Below are 17885 nucleotides of genomic sequence, written 5' to 3'. Positions count from 1 at the left end.
AAAAGTGATGAAAATTTGATGAAAAGTGATGAAATTTTACAGTTTTGAAAAATACTTTTGTTGGGTATACACTTTTGTGTAAAAGGTCAATAAAGAATTTTGGAACAGTATGGAAGGGAAATGACATTAGCTTTAATAAACATGTGAAGGGTTTGCTTTATGTTACTTAAAAATGTTTCTCTGGATAAAAGCTTCTACTAAATGCTGTTAATGTACATGTGTTTTGCAGTTTGCTGTTTTTCTTGGTAAATTCTTGTACCTTTATTGTTGTTTGTTGGCAGGAGTATAGTTTACATTGTTATTTAGAATTCTTGATGATCTGAGATGGATCATTTCATTTGAAACCCTTGCCAGTAGGTCTATTAGGAGTGTAAACATTTGAAACCCTTGCCAGTAGGTATATTGGGAGTGTAAACATTTGTAACCCTTGCCAGTAAGTATACTGGGAGTGTATATCTGTTGTGTATTATTTTATTTTTTAACATGAACATGGTGAGAGCAGCAGTCTCAGTGACACAACTGAGGTGCATCTCATTGCATCATTTTATGATCATTTTCCCTACCACCCACACACCCGATCACACGGTGCATTTTTATTCTATAGATTGGCATTATATGTACAGTTGCTCATCCACCTGTAGTCCCATTTACAGACCCTGACCCTCCCAAGCACTCTAACTTAATTTGTCTTTGCTACTTTACATCTAATTTTGTGACTAAGCTGCTGTCACTAAAGCACCTGCACTACCTTTGACTAGCCACCAGAGGACATACTCGCTACCTACCTGCAGTCAAGGCAACCACACTCCTATCCCTCATCTCTGATATTCTGACTCTGTAGAGACTGCCTGATGCCACGTCCAGTTTGTGAAGCACCACCAGTTCTTTCACAATGAGATGCTGTATGCATTTTTGCTTATGTATGTATTTCCTTCTGGCTCTGATCAATCTTATAGTTGTTGTACTCTTACATTGACTCTGAATTCAGGTTTCTCTGTCTGTTAACTATTATAATCCTGTAAATTGATCCCAGAAAACTGCACAGATCTTCTCTAAGATGGTAGACTGTAACTGTGGGCTTCTCCTCAAATAGATGTCTGAAGGTAAAGAGGTAAAAGCAGTCCCCACGTTTGAGAAAAGTATCTGCTGTTAAGTTTGTATTTCTGGGTCCGTATTTATCAAACTTCTTAGAATTACTCCTAAGAATGCTGCTAAGAATTGACTTATGTCTAAAATAATTCTTAGTTAAAAGCTGAGACTAAAAGTTAGTTATCAAGCCTCTCAGTCTCACTTTAAGCGAAGTGTAGGAGTAATTCTTGAGTGTCAGTCCCTGGCTGTGCCGCAAAGCTGATATTATATATTATAAAGGTTAATAAAGTTTAATAAAGTTTAATGACCAGCGGTCAACTTGTACAAAGACAAGACATACATAGACAAACAAACAAGCCTCAGGTGAGACGGATCGCGGGCTCCGCCCACCTGAGAGACAAACACAACACAACAACAACCAGACAACTGCCGCTGTGGACGGAGGCAACCAGTAGGGGGGGACGTGACAATGTAAATGCTCATTTGCTTCCGCTTTTCAGGAGCTGTGATCTAAAAATTCACATCTGCAGGTTCCATTTGGCTTGAAGAATTCAGGTCCTCCTACAGATATGAGTAGAAATAGTGTTGAGTGGTATTTAATTACATCTACTTGAAATGCATATTTTATAACATTCTGTTTATTGAAAGCAAATGTTAGGCTTGTTGCACTGTAGCTTTGCTCACCATAGCTAACATGGCCTCCACCTCCTCAATTAGCTTATCACAGTCATTGACACAGGAAACTGCAGTCTTATTAGTCAATGGAGCTTGACTCTTTCCAGGAGCTGTGATCAGCAAATTCACATCTGCAGGTTCCATTTGTCTCGAAGAAGCCAGCTCCTGCAGATATGAGTAGAAATAGTGTTGAGTGGTATTTAATTACATCTACTTGAAATGCATATTTTATAACATTCTGTTTATTGAAAGCAAATGTTATGCTTGTTGCACTGTAGCTTTGCTCACCATAGCTAACATGGCCTCCACCTCCTCAATCAGCTTATCACAGTCATTGGCACAGGAAACTGCAGTCTTATTAGTCTATGAGTAAAAATAGTGTTGAGTGGTATTTAATTACATCTACTTGAAATGCATATTTAATAACATTCTGTTTATTGAAAGCAAATGTTAGGCTTGTTGCACTGTAGCTTTGCTCACCTTAGCAAACATGGCCTCCGCCTCCTCAATCAGTTTATCCCAGTCATTGGCACAGGAAACTGCAGTCTTATTAGTCAACAAAGCTTGACTCTTTCTAAGAGCTGTGATCTGAAAATAAACATCTGCAGGTTCAATTTTTCTCGAAGAAGCCAGCTCATGCAGATATGAGTAGAAATAGTGTTGAGTGGTATTTAATTACATCTACTTGAAATGCATATTTTATAACATTCTGTTTATTGAAAGCAAATGTTAGGCTTGTTGCACTGTAGCTTTGCTCACCTTAGCAAACATGGCCTCCACCTCCTCAATCAGCTTATCCCAGTCATTGGCACAGGAAACTGCAGTCTTATTAGTCTATGAGTAAAAATAGTGTTGAGTGGTATTTAATTACATCTACTTGAAATGCATATTTAATAACATTCTGTTTATTGAAAGCAAATGTTAGGCTTGTTGCACTGTAGCTTTGCTCACCTTAGCAAACATGGCCTCCACCTCCTCAATCAGCTTATCACAGTCATTGGCACAGGAAACTGCAGTCTTATTAGTCAACAGAGTTTGACTCTTTCCAGGAGCTGTGATCTTAAAATGAACATCTGCAGGTTCCATTTTTCTCGAAGAAGCCTGGACCATCTGCAGATATGATTAGAAACATAATTACATTTTGATAGATTTTACATATAAATAGGCTATGTAATTTGTAACAAACAAGATACTTTTGGGTTCAGTACTGTTATATGAAAAACTAAAAATATGTTTAACAGCTAACCTATATAGGAGAGGTTATATTAGGTTGTCAGTGAAATTTGCTAATGTCATTTAAGATCACATAAGAACATTATGATTTAGTACATTAACAGAAAATCTGTTCTCTTATTTTTTGCATGTTTTGTCCCTTGTCTTAGCATGACTTTATATGTGTTCATTTGTCTTGGTTACACTTTACTTACTGTGTCTGGATCAACACTCGCAGTAGTCAAGCCATCCTTTTTCACATATTTTTTTCTGGTGTCTGTTTTAAAAGCAACAGAAAATGTTATGTTAGCGTTGCTGACATGGACGTAGTTTTGATTTCATAAGTGGGGGGGACACAACCTGGGGTGGCGAACTGTTGAGCGGGGGGGGGGGGGGGGGGGGGTTGAATGAAAATTGTTGAGCGCTGTGAACAAAAATTGTTGAGCGGGGGGGGGGGGGGCTCGGAGCTGCATGATCCTAGTGCTAGATTTGTCGCTATTTGGATATTGTTTTTTTAACCGTTAAAAAGTGGGGGGGACATGACTTCGTCGCTACTTAAATATTTGGTTTTAACTGTAAAAACTGGGGGGGACCAAAACCGGCTTTTGAAAAAGTGGGGGGGACATGTCCCCCCCGTCCCCCCCCAAAACTACGTCCGTGGTTGCTGAGATACTTTCTAGAATACTTTAATGCACATTGAATGGGAACACACATATAACTTTTGTCGGCCTAACCCTAATCAGAAAATTAGTGGCTGTCATTATTGTTACCCTTATGTATGTCCGCATCTGAGGTGGTGTTCCGTTTCTTCAAACCCTTCCGACCGCAGCAAGTGAACAGCAGCAAAAGCTGCGTGAAGATTCTGGCAGAGATGTGGTCTCGGTTCTTGCCGTTTTTCTTCTTCCTATATTGACCCAATATCCTAGGCTTTTTCTTTTCATGCTCTTCAGAAGAAACACTTTTCTTATGTTGGGATTTGGACTGACCCATAATCTGTTTTGTATAAGTGTAACGAGGACTATTTAATAACACAAGAGCTCGGTTGTCGAAAACGTAGAAATGTCATCTGGACTAAAAAAATGATTCCACCGTACCTGACCAGTTCTAGAATCTGTTATATTGCATTATGTCATAATCGCGCATCAAAATGCATTATTATGCCACGTCAGGTCTCCAATTATTTTTTAAACATATATTTACACCCACATTTAAGAGAAAATTATGAACAAACGTTTCACTTTCTTAATCATCACCTTTTTTGGCTCGTAGTGGTTCAATTCTATATGTTCTGTATGTTTGATAAGCTCTATTTTGCACTTTTATCAGGTTTTCTGCTTTCAAAGTATTCATCGCAAATCAAATCTATTTATGCTTGTTAATATCATATTTTATTCACGGAATAAATGGACAAATCGATAAGATGATGTTCATAAAACCGAGATAGAAACGTTGCGTTTGAGACTTTCTTTGAAAACTGGAACTGACGCATGTGAAGCTGGTTGGCGAACGTAAATTGTTACCGGGCGGGGTGTAAAATGGACACAAATTAAGTATTAATTTAGTATTCGGCGTGAGAAATCGGATGTGTGGCGTGAGAGCGTGTGAGGACAGTCAAATGCGTGTGTCTCACGCTCAATGCGTGAGAGTTGGCAACCCTGTGAGACGTTCCTTACGTGTGCGAAGATATTGCATATTCTGAAAAAGGCCTAGCCAGCATTCTCTTAACCATACTTGATATAACAACATACAAACTGTATTGGAAGCCATAGCCTTGCAGGCTTTTCATCAGGGCTGTCGAGTATACTCTTAAGAACCAATGTGTCATTTTTTTCTACACGTCTACTGTGTCGGAAGTACTTTTACACATTTTGTGCCAATCCTGGATACTTAACACACGTGTAATATATCGACATAATTCACCTACACATTTGTGTGTTAATCTTAAAAAATTACATTTATATCAGAAAAATAATCAATTGATTTTACTAGAACTAAAAACTATTTAAAAACTAGAGTTTTTAGTATTAAATGATTTCCCCTCAAACAGAAAAACTTCTAAAAAAAAATAAAACGAATACTTGAACCTATCATGTCTCTCCAGTCCAGTTTTTCTAAATTGTTAACCATTGCCTCGCTCTTTTTGGTCGTCGGTGGCCAGGATGGAAGATGGCCCTGATCTATCGGTAAGTATTTTAAATTATATAAACCTTTGGGATTCAAAAATATAATATATCTAACAAGCGAAACCGGTGGAAATGGTTAAGCTAGAGCTAGGTTAGTGTAAATAGCTGTACTGCATAATTCAGTCATGAAATGGTGCCAAAATATATTGACTGGTTGATAGCCTACCTCAGTAGCTTGTTGTGGAGTTGGAGGAGAATATGGTCACTTTAGCTGCTGAGGTATGAGCTACTGTCAACCTGTTTTTTTTTTTTTTACCAATTTGATAGACAAAACGATGCTGCAGTACAGTAACAGGTTCTCCACTTTCTCAGTGTTACTAAAGCAGTATTTGGTGTATTAAGTATTTCGTGACCTGGTTTTCCTACTGTAATGAAGGATCTTTAAGGATGAGAAAGAATATTTAAGGAAGATCTATGGTGTTTACAGCACAGATCATCTCATTGAGAAAGCAACAGCAGAACAACCTGGATATATTGTAGAACGAATACTGAAATGTAACACATTTTCAGGAATTTGTTAATATAGATCAGTAGTGGCCAACCCACGGCTCTTCAACCCACTCACACTAGGGCCATTAGAACCGAGCTGAGTCCAGGTCCGATTGAGCAGAGGTCTGTGCCGTGGCCCGGTTACTTCATCAGCTCTGAGGGCGACAGACTGCTACATCTTCGTGGTGCGCGGTTTGTTTACAAGCCTAGCGAGCCACGAACACTTTTAAAACCGGTGTAGTGGAAAACGGGATACCAGCGGTGCTGAAAGGCTTCTACCTGTGACAGGTCACGGTTCAGACCATCAGCTGTGATGAGATGCCGAACATACAGCACTGATGACTGACGAATGTCACACTTGTCGTAGTTAAGCTTCAAATTGTAGCTTGTGGCTCTCTCGCCTACCCGCTGGAGGAATTTGTCATGCTTTTCTGTTCATATTTTGGAGGACACTGCATTGTTTCCACACTCAGAGTACTGAATGCTCTCGACATACTACTGCCCAAAGATTCAGCTTGCAACAATATGATCACACAGTGCCAGGACACTTGGCAGGACTCTTTACTTGGTTCCACTAATGCTGTGGGTGTTTACCACGGCTTTTGGTAGTGCTTTTATTCATGTACTTGTAGCTACTACAGACACTTGCACTACAGATACAGTCAGGTCTTCGGCATTGTCCATTGTCTTGGGCATGCTTTCCTAACTCTTGCTATAACCTTATATAAGTAGTGAACTTGGTGAAACACTTAGATGGGTCTTCCTTTTCACCGTCTCTCCATTCGAGTGTTTTCTATATTTTTTGACCTTGCTCACCAGTCCATGTGCATGGCCTGCATGCTGCCTAGCTAATAGTTCAGAAAGGGGACCCGTCAAATACAAATGTCATCTGTCTTTGAAACTGTTCAAACTCCTGATATTTGTTCAGTCAGCTGAATCCCAGTCTATTTTGGGCTACTCAAATTGCGAAGCTGACATTACTACCTAATTTTCTATTCTTGATAGACTTATTGTAAGATTAACTTGGAACAGGATAGAACCAGCGCAGGTAAAGGACCTATAAACCCTGTGTGTAGCTTCATGGAGGGCAGCTTGAGCCACAGACCCTTTCTGGAAAGCCACACTAGTTGATTCAATCGCAAATTAGGAACTGGTCTCCAGTGATGGTCAGTCATAACTTTTTAGTAGTGGACAGCTCTCTGGAGGTCTCCTATGTCTGAGCACTCTGCACCCAAGTATCAATGGCTGTGACATCTGAGGGTTCACTTGACTGGTGAAGAATGGTGGCTGGAAGCCTAGAACACACTGAAAGGGCACAAGAATTTAGTACATCAAGTAGTGTAGGCAGCATAGTTGTCCTACAACTCTAGTTTAAGCATTGACCAGTGAATGTTGGGCACACCCTGGCCTGGCCATGTGTCTAACAAAAAAATGACAAAGGTACTGACGTCCAGATTAAACCTGAGGAGTGGCTCAAAGTGGTAGATGTGTGAAACCTGACACTTGGATTGACTCCCTGATTCTGAGAAATGGAACACAGCTTGGATTAAGAACGGTAGTTTCCGTGGTAGTGGCTTTTCCGTGGTTCCTGCAAAGCTGTAGGAAAAACAGACAAGAGGACACCCACTCTCCTTCATTCCCTCATCAGCTGGGAAGGGTTTCTGAGTCTGGTCCTGAGTGATCTCTGTGATTGCCTATGTAGTGGACACTATTATGCATGGAGGAAGAATGGACCGGATAGAATGGGAACTTTGGGTGTCGCCAGGGTTTTGGCCTGGGTGTTTTTCTACTGTGGGCAGTAAGTGTGAAGTGAAGCCATGTGAAAAACAAAGCCCATGTAACCTGACTCATTTTCACCCGTCAGACAGGTTTACAATATTCCTTCAGCTGGGCTAAGTGAAGGAAAAATTACAAAAAGGGGTGAAGTTTAGGAGCCTGTGCCTGTCTCTGATCTCAGATGCATCACACTCCTACTAAAAAAGCCTGGGGGGATCAGTGTGAGCACGATTTGGGGCAGAAGTGAGCAGCTTCTTCAGGGTATCAAAGGCCCGTTCTGCTGCCTCAGCCCACTTTAGGACGTTTCCCTTAAGGAGGATGGTAAGGTTACAGCTTCTGACCTGAAGCTCCTGGAAAAGTATCTATAAAGTTCTGCAAAGCCCACGTTTAATTGGCAGCAAGTCATGATTCTTTTGTGTGCATAGTGAGAAGTGATTGAGACCACCATCAGTATTCTTGGGAGGAATACTCAGACTGTGAGAGCTGCTAGTGCATTAGACGTTTTTGTGTGTTAGTCATTGTATTAAGATTATATGAATGTTTTAAATTACTTGTGAGTGAAACAGGGTGGACACTGATGGTAATGATAATGTATAATGTATTGATATGTATTGAATGAATTGCTGGTTTAATGCAGGAGTGTAAGTGGGGACTGGTAAGTAAAATGGAAATTCTTTGGAAGTCACCAAGTCCTTGTAAAACGCCGGTCATCACCAAGTCCTTGTAAGACACCAGCCATCACCAAGTCCAAAGCCAGATGTTTTGTGGTTTGTGTGGATTGTCAGGTCCCTGCATTGTTTTAATTGTTCTGTTTTAAAGGTAATGGTAGTTTTACTGTTATAGATATAACTGATGAATCAAAAAGGCTGGAAAGATGTGTGAAAAATGTTTGACTCAAAGACGAGTCATCAGTTCTTGGGCTATAAATATTTGAAATAGTTAATATGTTATTTACATGTGTTAATATTTATTTTAATAAAAAGTCCTTTTGAATTTGTTTATTGTGACATTGTGTGAAAATGAATGTTTTACATAAAATGACATATATGCCTCTTGGTTTGGCTGTAAAATGCAAAGAATGTGGGACTGAATTGCACTGATTTGGGAAAATATGTCTCATATATAATATATCTGCATTGAGTTCAATAAGGGAGTGTTTTATCTTCAGGTTTTGTCTTTCCCATAAAAAAGGAGGTTTCGCTGGAATTACTGGATAATCATTTATGTATAGGAAAGATCCACGCTCTTTGAAATATGCTACGAATATCCCAAGTTATGAAATGTAATGATAACATGTTAATGGTTTGAAATGCAGCCCCTGTGAGGTTATTTCTTAGTCAAGTATTCAAACTGTAATTGCTTAAATTGACCACTAGAGGTCAGACAGGACTCGTCCCATGCATTGTATAAGACAGATAGCCAGGAGTGGCCAACCTGCGGCTCACCAGCCGTCCGCGCTCTCACCTGCGCTAACGGTCTGTGCTGTGGCCCAGTTATCTCATCAGCTCTGAGGGCGATACACTGCTACATCTTCGTGCTGCGCGGTTTGTTTACAAGCCTAACGAGCTGGTAATACTTTTAAAACCGGCGTAGTGGAAAACGGGAGATTAACGGTATGAAGTGACTGCTTTGAGTCTCGTTGGTGAGACGTTTCTGTCTCACGTTTTTGAATAAACCACATACGAGGTGCAGCAAAGGCACCGCAGACGACTGAGGGAGGCTTCAAAACTAAGCATATCACGCCTTATGTTTATATCGAAGTTTGTGTTTGTTTTTTAATGTGCTGTTCGCTTAGCTTGAGTTCACCCCGATATTTTCGTCGCATGTGCGTGAGATGAAAACACTGCTTCCCAGTCAGGACAAGATAATTTAAATAAACAATTTGTGGCAAGTTTGCTCTCAAAATGGCAGGGAAAAAAATGAACAAAAATATGAAGATGACCAGAGGACGTTTTAACAGAGTAGGCCCCCGGGGAGCAGTTGGGGTTAGGTGCCTTGCTCAAGAGCACCTCAGGCCTGGGTATCGAAAACACAAGACCGGTTCCCTAACCATCACTGCCCCCACACTGTGTGACATTAACAATTAATCTGAGCAGAGGTCTCTTTGTGTGTGTGTGTGTGTGTGTGTGTGTGTGTGTGAGAGAGAGAGAGAGAGAGAGAGAGGAAAAGATGGGTGATGTTCAAGCGTGCCCATGTGTATGATGTGGCTCTTTGCTGTAACAGTAAAAAAAGTGGCTCTTGGTCTCTGACGGGTTGGCCACCCCTGGCTTACGCATTAATCACCGCATTTGCTTAAATTGACCACTAGAGGTCAGACAGGAATTGTCCCATGTATTTTACATGGCAGATCACTTAAGCATTAATCTCATTAGTCACATAAGGATTTAGAAAAATGAAGGCCCTTACCAAACTGTGTGATTAGTGCACAGTACATTCACTCTGCTCATTTCACCCTTCATTCCTATCAGCTGTTCCCTGTCACCAGTGTCTCCACTATCACCCTGGAGATGCCTTCTGCGCACCTGCCTTCTGTTTGTGAGGTTAGTTCAGTTTGCTAGTGCCTTTGGTTTTGACTCATTGTGTTTCCTGAAGTGTGTGGAGGACATTGATCTTGAAGATCTCCTGTATCATTCAGACTTTAAGGCCCTGTCCCAGCCTTGGACGTTCTCATTGGACATCCTCGCTTGGACGTTCTCATTGGACATCCTCATTAAAGCTTCTTCACCAAGTCTGCTTCTGTCTCTCGCTTATACGACTAGTAACCCCAGCTGGCAGAGCTAGATGTGACATCTGTGCATTTAACTTTCATTTAACATTCATTCAGAGTCGCTATCATAGTTATTATTTTTATAGCTCTATAAGTCGGCTCTATAAAATAAGTTGCAATATAAAATAGCTCTATAAAATGAGTTCTATAATTATCTTTATAGTGTGATAAAGCAAAAACATACCCACACACAGATTGTGGGGGGGGGGGGACGGGACACCCCTCCTAACACATTCCTGCAGTTTGAACATATTGTTGAAAAATCAATGTGTTGTAAGAAATGAGAGAGAGAGTGGGAGAGAGAGAGAAGGAGGGAGAGAAAGAGATAGAGAGAGACTCCTCTACTTGGCATTAGTGGTGAATGCATTCTAAGAATTACAGTTTCCTTTATCTCACCTTTATTCCCAGAACATCCACGTATTACGTCATGGGAATTGCCCTGATGAACAAACGGTTTGCACTCCATATGTTTTCACTCCATATTCTGAATACGGAATATTTCGTATTCAATTTGTATGCTGTGTGAATGACTTAAAACGAGATTTTGAGAGCATTAAAATTGTTTCATTTACATTGTAGTAGTCATAACTACTGTCAACTACTTCTCACATATGACTCGGTTTTGTGATTTATAATCAGTAACATGACTTTAAACTTACAGTGAGAACTATGTTGAGGATTGTCTTGAGGACCATCTGGAGGACTTTCTTGAGGACTGTGTGCAGTGTGTACAGCTAGAACACCACTTCCTCACTGAGGAGCTACAGTAAGTGGATCTGTGTTTTTTATTAAAATGATTCACCAGGTATAGCCGTAAAAACGCTTTGTACCAAAAATCACAGTTAAGGATACTTTTAGTTTTTTACATGATGTGGCCATCATGGGGATTATCACTTTCATATAGCACAGGGTGAGTAGGGATTAGAAGAATGGTGCACTTGTACTACAAAGTTTTGACCACAGCAGCCACAGCCTTTAATGGCTCGAGTTGTTGGCTCCACTCTCCCCCTGAACTCACAGCATGCCCAGGACCATCAGCACCCAGGCCCTCCACTAGAAGGCGCTCTGCCCCGTTCCCAGAGCATACAGTGATCGTGCTCATCCTCTCTTCCATGACAATGGCGGCCTGCCAGAGGGATGATCTGTGTTGGAGTGAGTCTCCCAACAAACCAAAAGGAGAGATGGTTGCAGAAATGAGTCCTCGTTTGGACTTCAGTGAGGAATCAGTCAAATATGGTGTTAATTAAGAAGTATACATGGAGTTCTGCTAGTCTATCTAGAATAACTAGGTACAAGCTAATATGCGAAACTAGTTTTCTAACTGACTTAGCAACTTAATTTTACAGGTTACTTCCATATCATTTATGGTTTTTAGCCAAGAAAAATAATTCTCATTTGTTGCTCAGCAGGTTGAATTCACCCCAAGATCCTGATGAGACATGCAGTGTTTGATGGGTAAACCTCCATGCCAGCTTCCTATATAGTGATTCATTCTTCCCTGTGCAGATCCTTACGAACTACGTGTTTTCACTTCCTGTGGTTTCACACAGCCAGATTCCTTGTGTAGACCACTTCAGGGCGATTGCAGTGCACATTTAGAGTGGCTTGCAGCTCACCGTCTCCACCTCTCATGCCTGTTCCGGGTTCTGCTTGTGGCATTCTGCATTCCATTATTTTGTCTGAACATTAAAATGCATATTGCAGTCTATGCAGTGCTTAGAGCACGCTGTGCTTTTTGGGAGACGGACAAGTCTAAGGTTTAGACATCAATTCGAGACAGTTTGCCATAGCACAGCAGTGCACAGGCCATGATCACCCTGTGCAAAGGTAGGCCAGGTAGGCCATCCCATAATGTTACAGAGTAAAGGTGCAAGCATGACCTCCTATAGCCCTATAGGCAGATTTACATATGAATGCACTGAAAGAATATTTGCTTTTCAAACAGCATATTAGCATCCCTGCATAAGCTTGATCCAAACAGTGTTTGTTTACGTTTTGTTTACGTTTTTACGTCCTCAAATCGGGAGTGGGGATTAAAACACAAAATGACATCTACCAACCAATTTTCTTTTCATATGGGTCTTTGGCAGCTGAGGCATGCAAGTAAGGTGGTTCGTTCCATGGTGCAGAATTCTGACCTGAGATCAGCTCTGCTAAAATCACAACTCAGAATTTAGAAGTGGCACACGTAGATCGATGTGGAGATTGCCAAGTCTGGTCATAGAGGTTCACTGCCCTATGGTGTTCAATTTCAACCCGTTACACACATTATTTCTACATACACATATGCAAAAGTAAACTTGTCCCACCTGAACTTGAAGATGACATATATACGTACATACATTTATGTTGATATAAGGAACTATGGGTTGCAAGTAAACTGTGAAGAATAATAAAAAATGACAAGAAGTACCTTCGTTTCTAATTACATGCAGATGAGATCCACAGCCCCCATCCCAGTTCTTGCATAACCACAGTGTGTCTTCAGGCCTGTGAGTCCGGTACTAAGAATGTATCATTTCTAAAAGGCTTCAAAGCATGTTTGTCCATTCTGAGTAAGAACAGACAGCTCAGGCATGCGCCCGAATTTAACAGGAAACTGGCAACCTTGTAAAGACTCTTATTCCTGAGCAATGAATAACCAGCTTTTGCGAAGGCAATTCCCAGAACGGTCTCAAAAGCATTCTGTACCTTGACCTCTCGTGTTGTGATGTAATGGGATTGTTTAAGTGTACTCCATTAAACGAACCCAATCTCTTGTTTGTCACACCTGCCCACCTGACTTCACAAGGTGTGCTAGAGATAAACTTGTCGTTGCGAGCTGCAGGAAATGAAGGAAAGGCAGAAGGTTGTGAATATCGAAGGTAAGAAGCACATTCCTCTGCATTTGTTGCATAAGTTTGATGTTATGCTGTGAATAATTTCAAACATAAAAATGTTTGTTCTTGTTCTTAGTGATTTGATTTTTTATTGAGGTTGCAACTTTTAAAACGAGCTGCATTGAGATCTTTAATATGCAAGTTAAAAGCTTTTAAAAGTAAAGTTTGTTTTCTCTTTGCACAAATCTCCCATATGAATAATGATATTATAATTTGTCTCTGATAGATTGGGATCGACCTGAATGAGCAAGAAAAACAGAAATGGCTGAAAAGCCCATTTGGATGTTGCAGCTCTGGTGGGTTAGTGCTCAGGTTCTAGTTATTTCTTACGCTTCTTTAGGCTGTAGGCCTGGCACATTACAGGAGTGCTTCACTGCTCCCTTTGTGCCTGGTCACAACTTGGTCGGCGAGGGCTTTGACGTGGTAACGCTTCAGCACAAGGGGGCGTACGTGACTGACACCCAGACCTTCCTGACCCCCTCCAACTCCTGCACGCTGTGTGAGAACACACACCTGGGCTCACAGATGCAGAAGCTTCCCCTCTCCGTGGTGGACTGGCGCGCCTTCAGCAGGTGCAGCCTGGAGATCTCCAGTGCCCTGTTCTCCTCCGTGGGCTCTCTGTTGGAGAGCTCCAGCAGATCCATCGAGAACGACTGGAAGGTGGACCTGGACCTGCTGAGCCTGGTGGAGCTGCAGCTGGCAGGCAGCAGGTCCTCCGAGTCGAGGTTCGCAAGGTCGAGAGTCGAAGTTGACAAGACTGACTTCTCCTCCCATGAGCTCAGCTGCTCTTACTACAGGTCAGGGGTTAACTGCTGCCCGCAGTTACGTGGCCTCAGTTGTATTATTTGATGTCTTGCCCTTTGCAAGCACTCATATGTTTGTACATGTACTGTATGTGTGAGTGGTGCAAATTTGACGTGATGGACATTTCTATAACAATAAGTCTAATCATAGAGTTATCTCATGCTCTCATGTATTTTTTTTAGCTTGGTTTAACTAAGTAGTTTTTAGAAATGCAACAGACATAATGTAGTAAACCAGGAAAGACCAACAACCTATAAAACAGTAAAACAGGTTTGTGATTTTTTAAATTCCTTTGTCTCTATTTTCAGTTACCGAGTCTCCCACGTTCCGCCTCTCAGTCCAGAGTTTCGCAAGCACCTTCTCTCTCTCCCCAACAGCAACACAACAGATGCCATGCAACAATATCGCAGCTTTATTGACACATATGGGACCCACTACATTCGGCAGGTGAATCTTGGCGGCAGGTATAAGAGGGTGACCTCAATCCGCACGTGCTTGACAACCCTAAACAGTGTGTCCACCAGTGAGGTGAAGGACTGTCTCAGTGTCGGTCTGAACGTAGGGCTCGGGATAGTGGATGCCTCCAGCTCTGGGAAGAAGTGTGAGAATATCTTGCGGAACCAAGACAGCATGACGGGCTTCAGTGAGGGCTATATGAACCACATGACCATGGTTTCTGGTGGGAATGGATGGCTAGGAGAGATTTCATTGACAAGAAACAACTCTGAAGGCTTCTCTGCTTGGCTTGGCAGCCTCAGGAATACTCCGGAGATCATATCCTATTCCCTGTTTCCTCTGCATTTTCTGGTGGAAGATGCAAATGTGAGAAGAAACCTCCAAACCGCCATAGAACGATACATCACGGAAAACGGACAGCTGAAAAAACAGACAGCTCCAGGGTGTGGTTGGAGTAAACCAAACATCTCTCCAAACTGCTGCCCCCTCAGTGCCCGCAGAGGAGTACTGGGGGTGACCGTGATCCGAGCTTGGGGTCTGAAAGGGGACCCGGTGGGCCGGACAGAGGGCTACGTCAAACTGTGGTACAACGGAAACTACAGGCAAACCCACTGGATCAGATCAAACAGTCCATGGTGGAACAAGTATTATGATTTTGGAAACGTCTACACCGGCCATGGCCTTAAACTGGAGGTATGGGATAAAGATGTTCACCATGATGACCACCTCGGTGGCTGCTGGGTCAGTCTGAGAAGAGGGTTTCATAGGCACAGTTGCGGACTGAAGCGTGGGGGATTTGAGATTTCTTTCAACCTGGAGTGTGATCCGCACCTGACTGGGTCTCTCTGTGATATCTACTGGCCTTATCCATAGCAACAAATCTTATTGCCTCTATAATACAGTACCATATTACAATTGCCTTTACAATTACAGTACAATATTATGTACTTTAATTGGAATGTCTACTTAGAATAAAGAGTAAATCAACAGGTATTTTTATAATTATGTTGCAAATTATTTTCAAATTACATTATGTTGCAAATTAAAACCATTGTCTAATATTGAGTTGATTGTTGTTGCAGGATAGATGAGCAAGACCTGGAGGGTCAAATACTGAGAGATGTTTTGACGTCTTCCCATGCAATGTTCAAGTGCCACCAAGTATAAAAAAAATCTGAAACAAAATGAAGGCAAACGCAATAGCAGTCGTGCATCAGTCCTAGCAGTAGTGTGGCCTCTACACTCCTAGACAGCACAACTAACCAACCAAAAAAACCCATAGTTTATATGGTGGGAAAAAATAAACTACAAGTCTCATCAACCCCAGTGGTCAGGGCCTTTAACTCTTGACCTCTGCTTCATGCCAGTCAGGAGAACATGTGACAGCACTTTTACATACTATTCTAGCTCAAATAGTACAATATAAGACAATTGCACAATAAAAGACTATTATGGTGGTTGCGTAAACTTTGCAAAGTTCTTGGTTGTGTGTTTCTTCTGCCCCTGCTGAAGGTACTGTATCAGAACTGTTAGCATACCTGTCTTCCATTTGCATCTGCTTAACTAAGAGCAGATACTGGCCTGTCTTCAGAAAGACTTTTTAATCCCTTCTAGTACAGTTGTCTTTACTCTTATGGTCCTCTAAAATATCTTTTTTATTGGGCCATATTGTACCATTATGCACACATTGCAACAGAATAATATGCAGAGCAAGATTTTTTTTCTCTAACAGAACTTACTCCTTTGTTCAAGGTAACTGTTGTTTTATTTTTACGTTGCTATGTTTAGATGACAGTATTCAAAGAATTTATGTGTTTCACTGTCAGTGAAATAATCTTTGCTTTTTTGTACCTCAGTGGGAGATAATGGGTTAGCTTGTCGACAGGAATTGCAAGTAGTGTTTATGCTAATAGCTTAGCAACTGTCTTTATTACATGTTTCACATTGACGCGCATCTAGGTGCAGCATTAGGTGCAACAGGCATATATCTCTTTGACAAATGCTCTTGGATAAGACTAGTGTAGCTATCAGGAATGTCTTATTTAAGTCCCTTTGCTGCACCCAGCCCCTGGGCAGGGCAACCCAACAATTAATTAGAACACCTGACCCCATCTGCCCCTTTAAAGAAGTCATTTTCACTTAAAGGGCCTGTGTGCATTTTCTTCTACTTTAATTTTTTTTTCTTTAATGTTCACTTGCAATGTTTCTGTTGCTTTATGTTCCATTAACAACTGTAGTTGTTTTCTAACCTCCTATCCCTTAGAATTACTGCAACTTTAAAATGGATACATAAATGCACTCTGTTCTGATTGGCTGCCGCATATTGTGCTGAAACACAGCTGAGACCTACAGTGGAAGTGTGCAGGGATAGAACAGACAGCTGTGAATGTGTTTATTTTCTTCATTGACTATATATTTTCATGGACTAGTGAATGGCCTGTTTGGAAATGTTAACAATATTTACAAGTTCTTATTATCACTATATTATTATAAAGTGAGAGAAATCTGTTTGAAAATTAATATTATATATAATTCTATAATGAAAATTCTAATCCATTGAAATGATCTATATATATATATATACAGTATATATATATATATATATATATATATATATATATATATATATATATATATATATATATATATATATATACACACAAATTTGTTAATCAATAACTTAATTGTATCAATTATATCGAGGTAATGTGTTATGTGCAGTGTCTTAAAAAAGACTCAACATCATTAAGAAGACCAGATCATATCTAAGAAGTCATTCATGCAAAAATCAATGTTATTCAGAAGGGCTAACTGTGAACTGACATTTTGTTCGACATCTAATCAAAATGTCATTTGAATTGAGAGGCTATTAACATCAAATCAATGACAAGGATTACCAGGATAATGTGGTAGAGCACACTTTGTGGTCAGACACACAACATGGATCTCACTGATGACTTTCACCACTACATGTAGAATGGAATCTTGCTGTATTGTAACTTTTAACATTTTGTAGGCTCAGCATTTCTAACGTCATATTGGCGTTTGTATTACACCTATGAACTGTGCCAATGATAAATTAATGACATTTCAGTTCTAAAGCATTAAGAGTTTTCTCTACTTCATTATACTGGGCTTGTGTCAATGGGATATTAATGGTTTTGTTATACTTTAGACCTTACATTTGCTTGTTTTGGCTCATGCTGTAAGAACGTCTAGACCAGAGCAGTTTTGTTACTTCAGGTTTGTGTGGTGTCCTTGGGCACTATGTCTGTCTTTGATGGGTCTTAGTTGTGATGTTTTGTCTTCACGGTTTAATCCCCAGAACCTTGTTTCATAATGGGTTCTCTACTTTGGACTGCTCTCTCGATTATGACTACTGACTTCCCTTCAAAAACTGCACTTCCTTGCTCTTGCCTTCTGGTTCCCCTTAAACAACATTACAAAATGTTTCCTCTTCTCTCTTTACTCTGTCGGTTCTCTTCTTGATGTAACATCATCCTAGGGCCTCTCCTACCACTGCTATGCTGACAACCCTTATCTAATCCTTGCATT

General features: G+C 40.8%; 2 protein-coding genes across 4 annotated transcripts; one reads left to right on the top strand and one right to left on the bottom strand.

The window, feature by feature from the left end:
* Positions 1-1371: 1371 nt before the first annotated feature.
* Positions 1372-4145, bottom strand: LOC143485182 (uncharacterized). Of its 2 annotated transcripts, XM_076984488.1 has the most exons (8): positions 3747-4139; positions 3192-3253; positions 2716-2874; positions 2524-2598; positions 2245-2352; positions 2053-2127; positions 1774-1929; positions 1372-1650 (listed from the first exon to the last, which is right to left on the bottom strand). In XM_076984488.1, exons 1-8 carry the CDS (start codon positions 3964-3966, stop codon positions 1600-1602), a joined length of 906 nt encoding a protein of 301 aa, XP_076840603.1. In that variant the 5' UTR covers positions 3967-4139; the 3' UTR covers positions 1372-1599. The 2 variants fall into 2 exon arrangements, with proteins under 2 accessions (XP_076840603.1, XP_076840604.1); XM_076984489.1 differs by lacking the exon at positions 2245-2352 and having other exon boundaries at positions 3747-4145.
* A 4749-nt stretch (positions 4146-8894) lies between these two features.
* Positions 8895-16768, top strand: LOC143485181 (perforin-1-like). Of its 2 annotated transcripts, XM_076984486.1 has the most exons (7): positions 8895-9037; positions 9893-9964; positions 10600-10644; positions 10853-11646; positions 12983-13055; positions 13297-13867; positions 14183-16768. In XM_076984486.1, exons 6-7 carry the CDS (start codon positions 13332-13334, stop codon positions 15201-15203), a joined length of 1557 nt encoding a protein of 518 aa, XP_076840601.1. In that variant the 5' UTR covers positions 8895-9037; positions 9893-9964; positions 10600-10644; positions 10853-11646; positions 12983-13055; positions 13297-13331; the 3' UTR covers positions 15204-16768. The 2 variants fall into 2 exon arrangements, with proteins under 2 accessions (XP_076840601.1, XP_076840602.1); XM_076984487.1 differs by lacking the exons at positions 8895-9037; positions 9893-9964; positions 10600-10644; positions 10853-11646 and having other exon boundaries at positions 12277-13055; positions 14183-15023; positions 15413-16768.
* Positions 16769-17885: the final 1117 nt, after the last annotated feature.

This window comes from Brachyhypopomus gauderio, chromosome 21 (genome assembly GCF_052324685.1).
Source record: "Brachyhypopomus gauderio isolate BG-103 chromosome 21, BGAUD_0.2, whole genome shotgun sequence".
Classification (NCBI taxonomy): Eukaryota; Metazoa; Chordata; class Actinopteri; order Gymnotiformes; family Hypopomidae; genus Brachyhypopomus; species Brachyhypopomus gauderio.
This window is presented reverse-complemented; position numbering and strand designations above follow the sequence as displayed.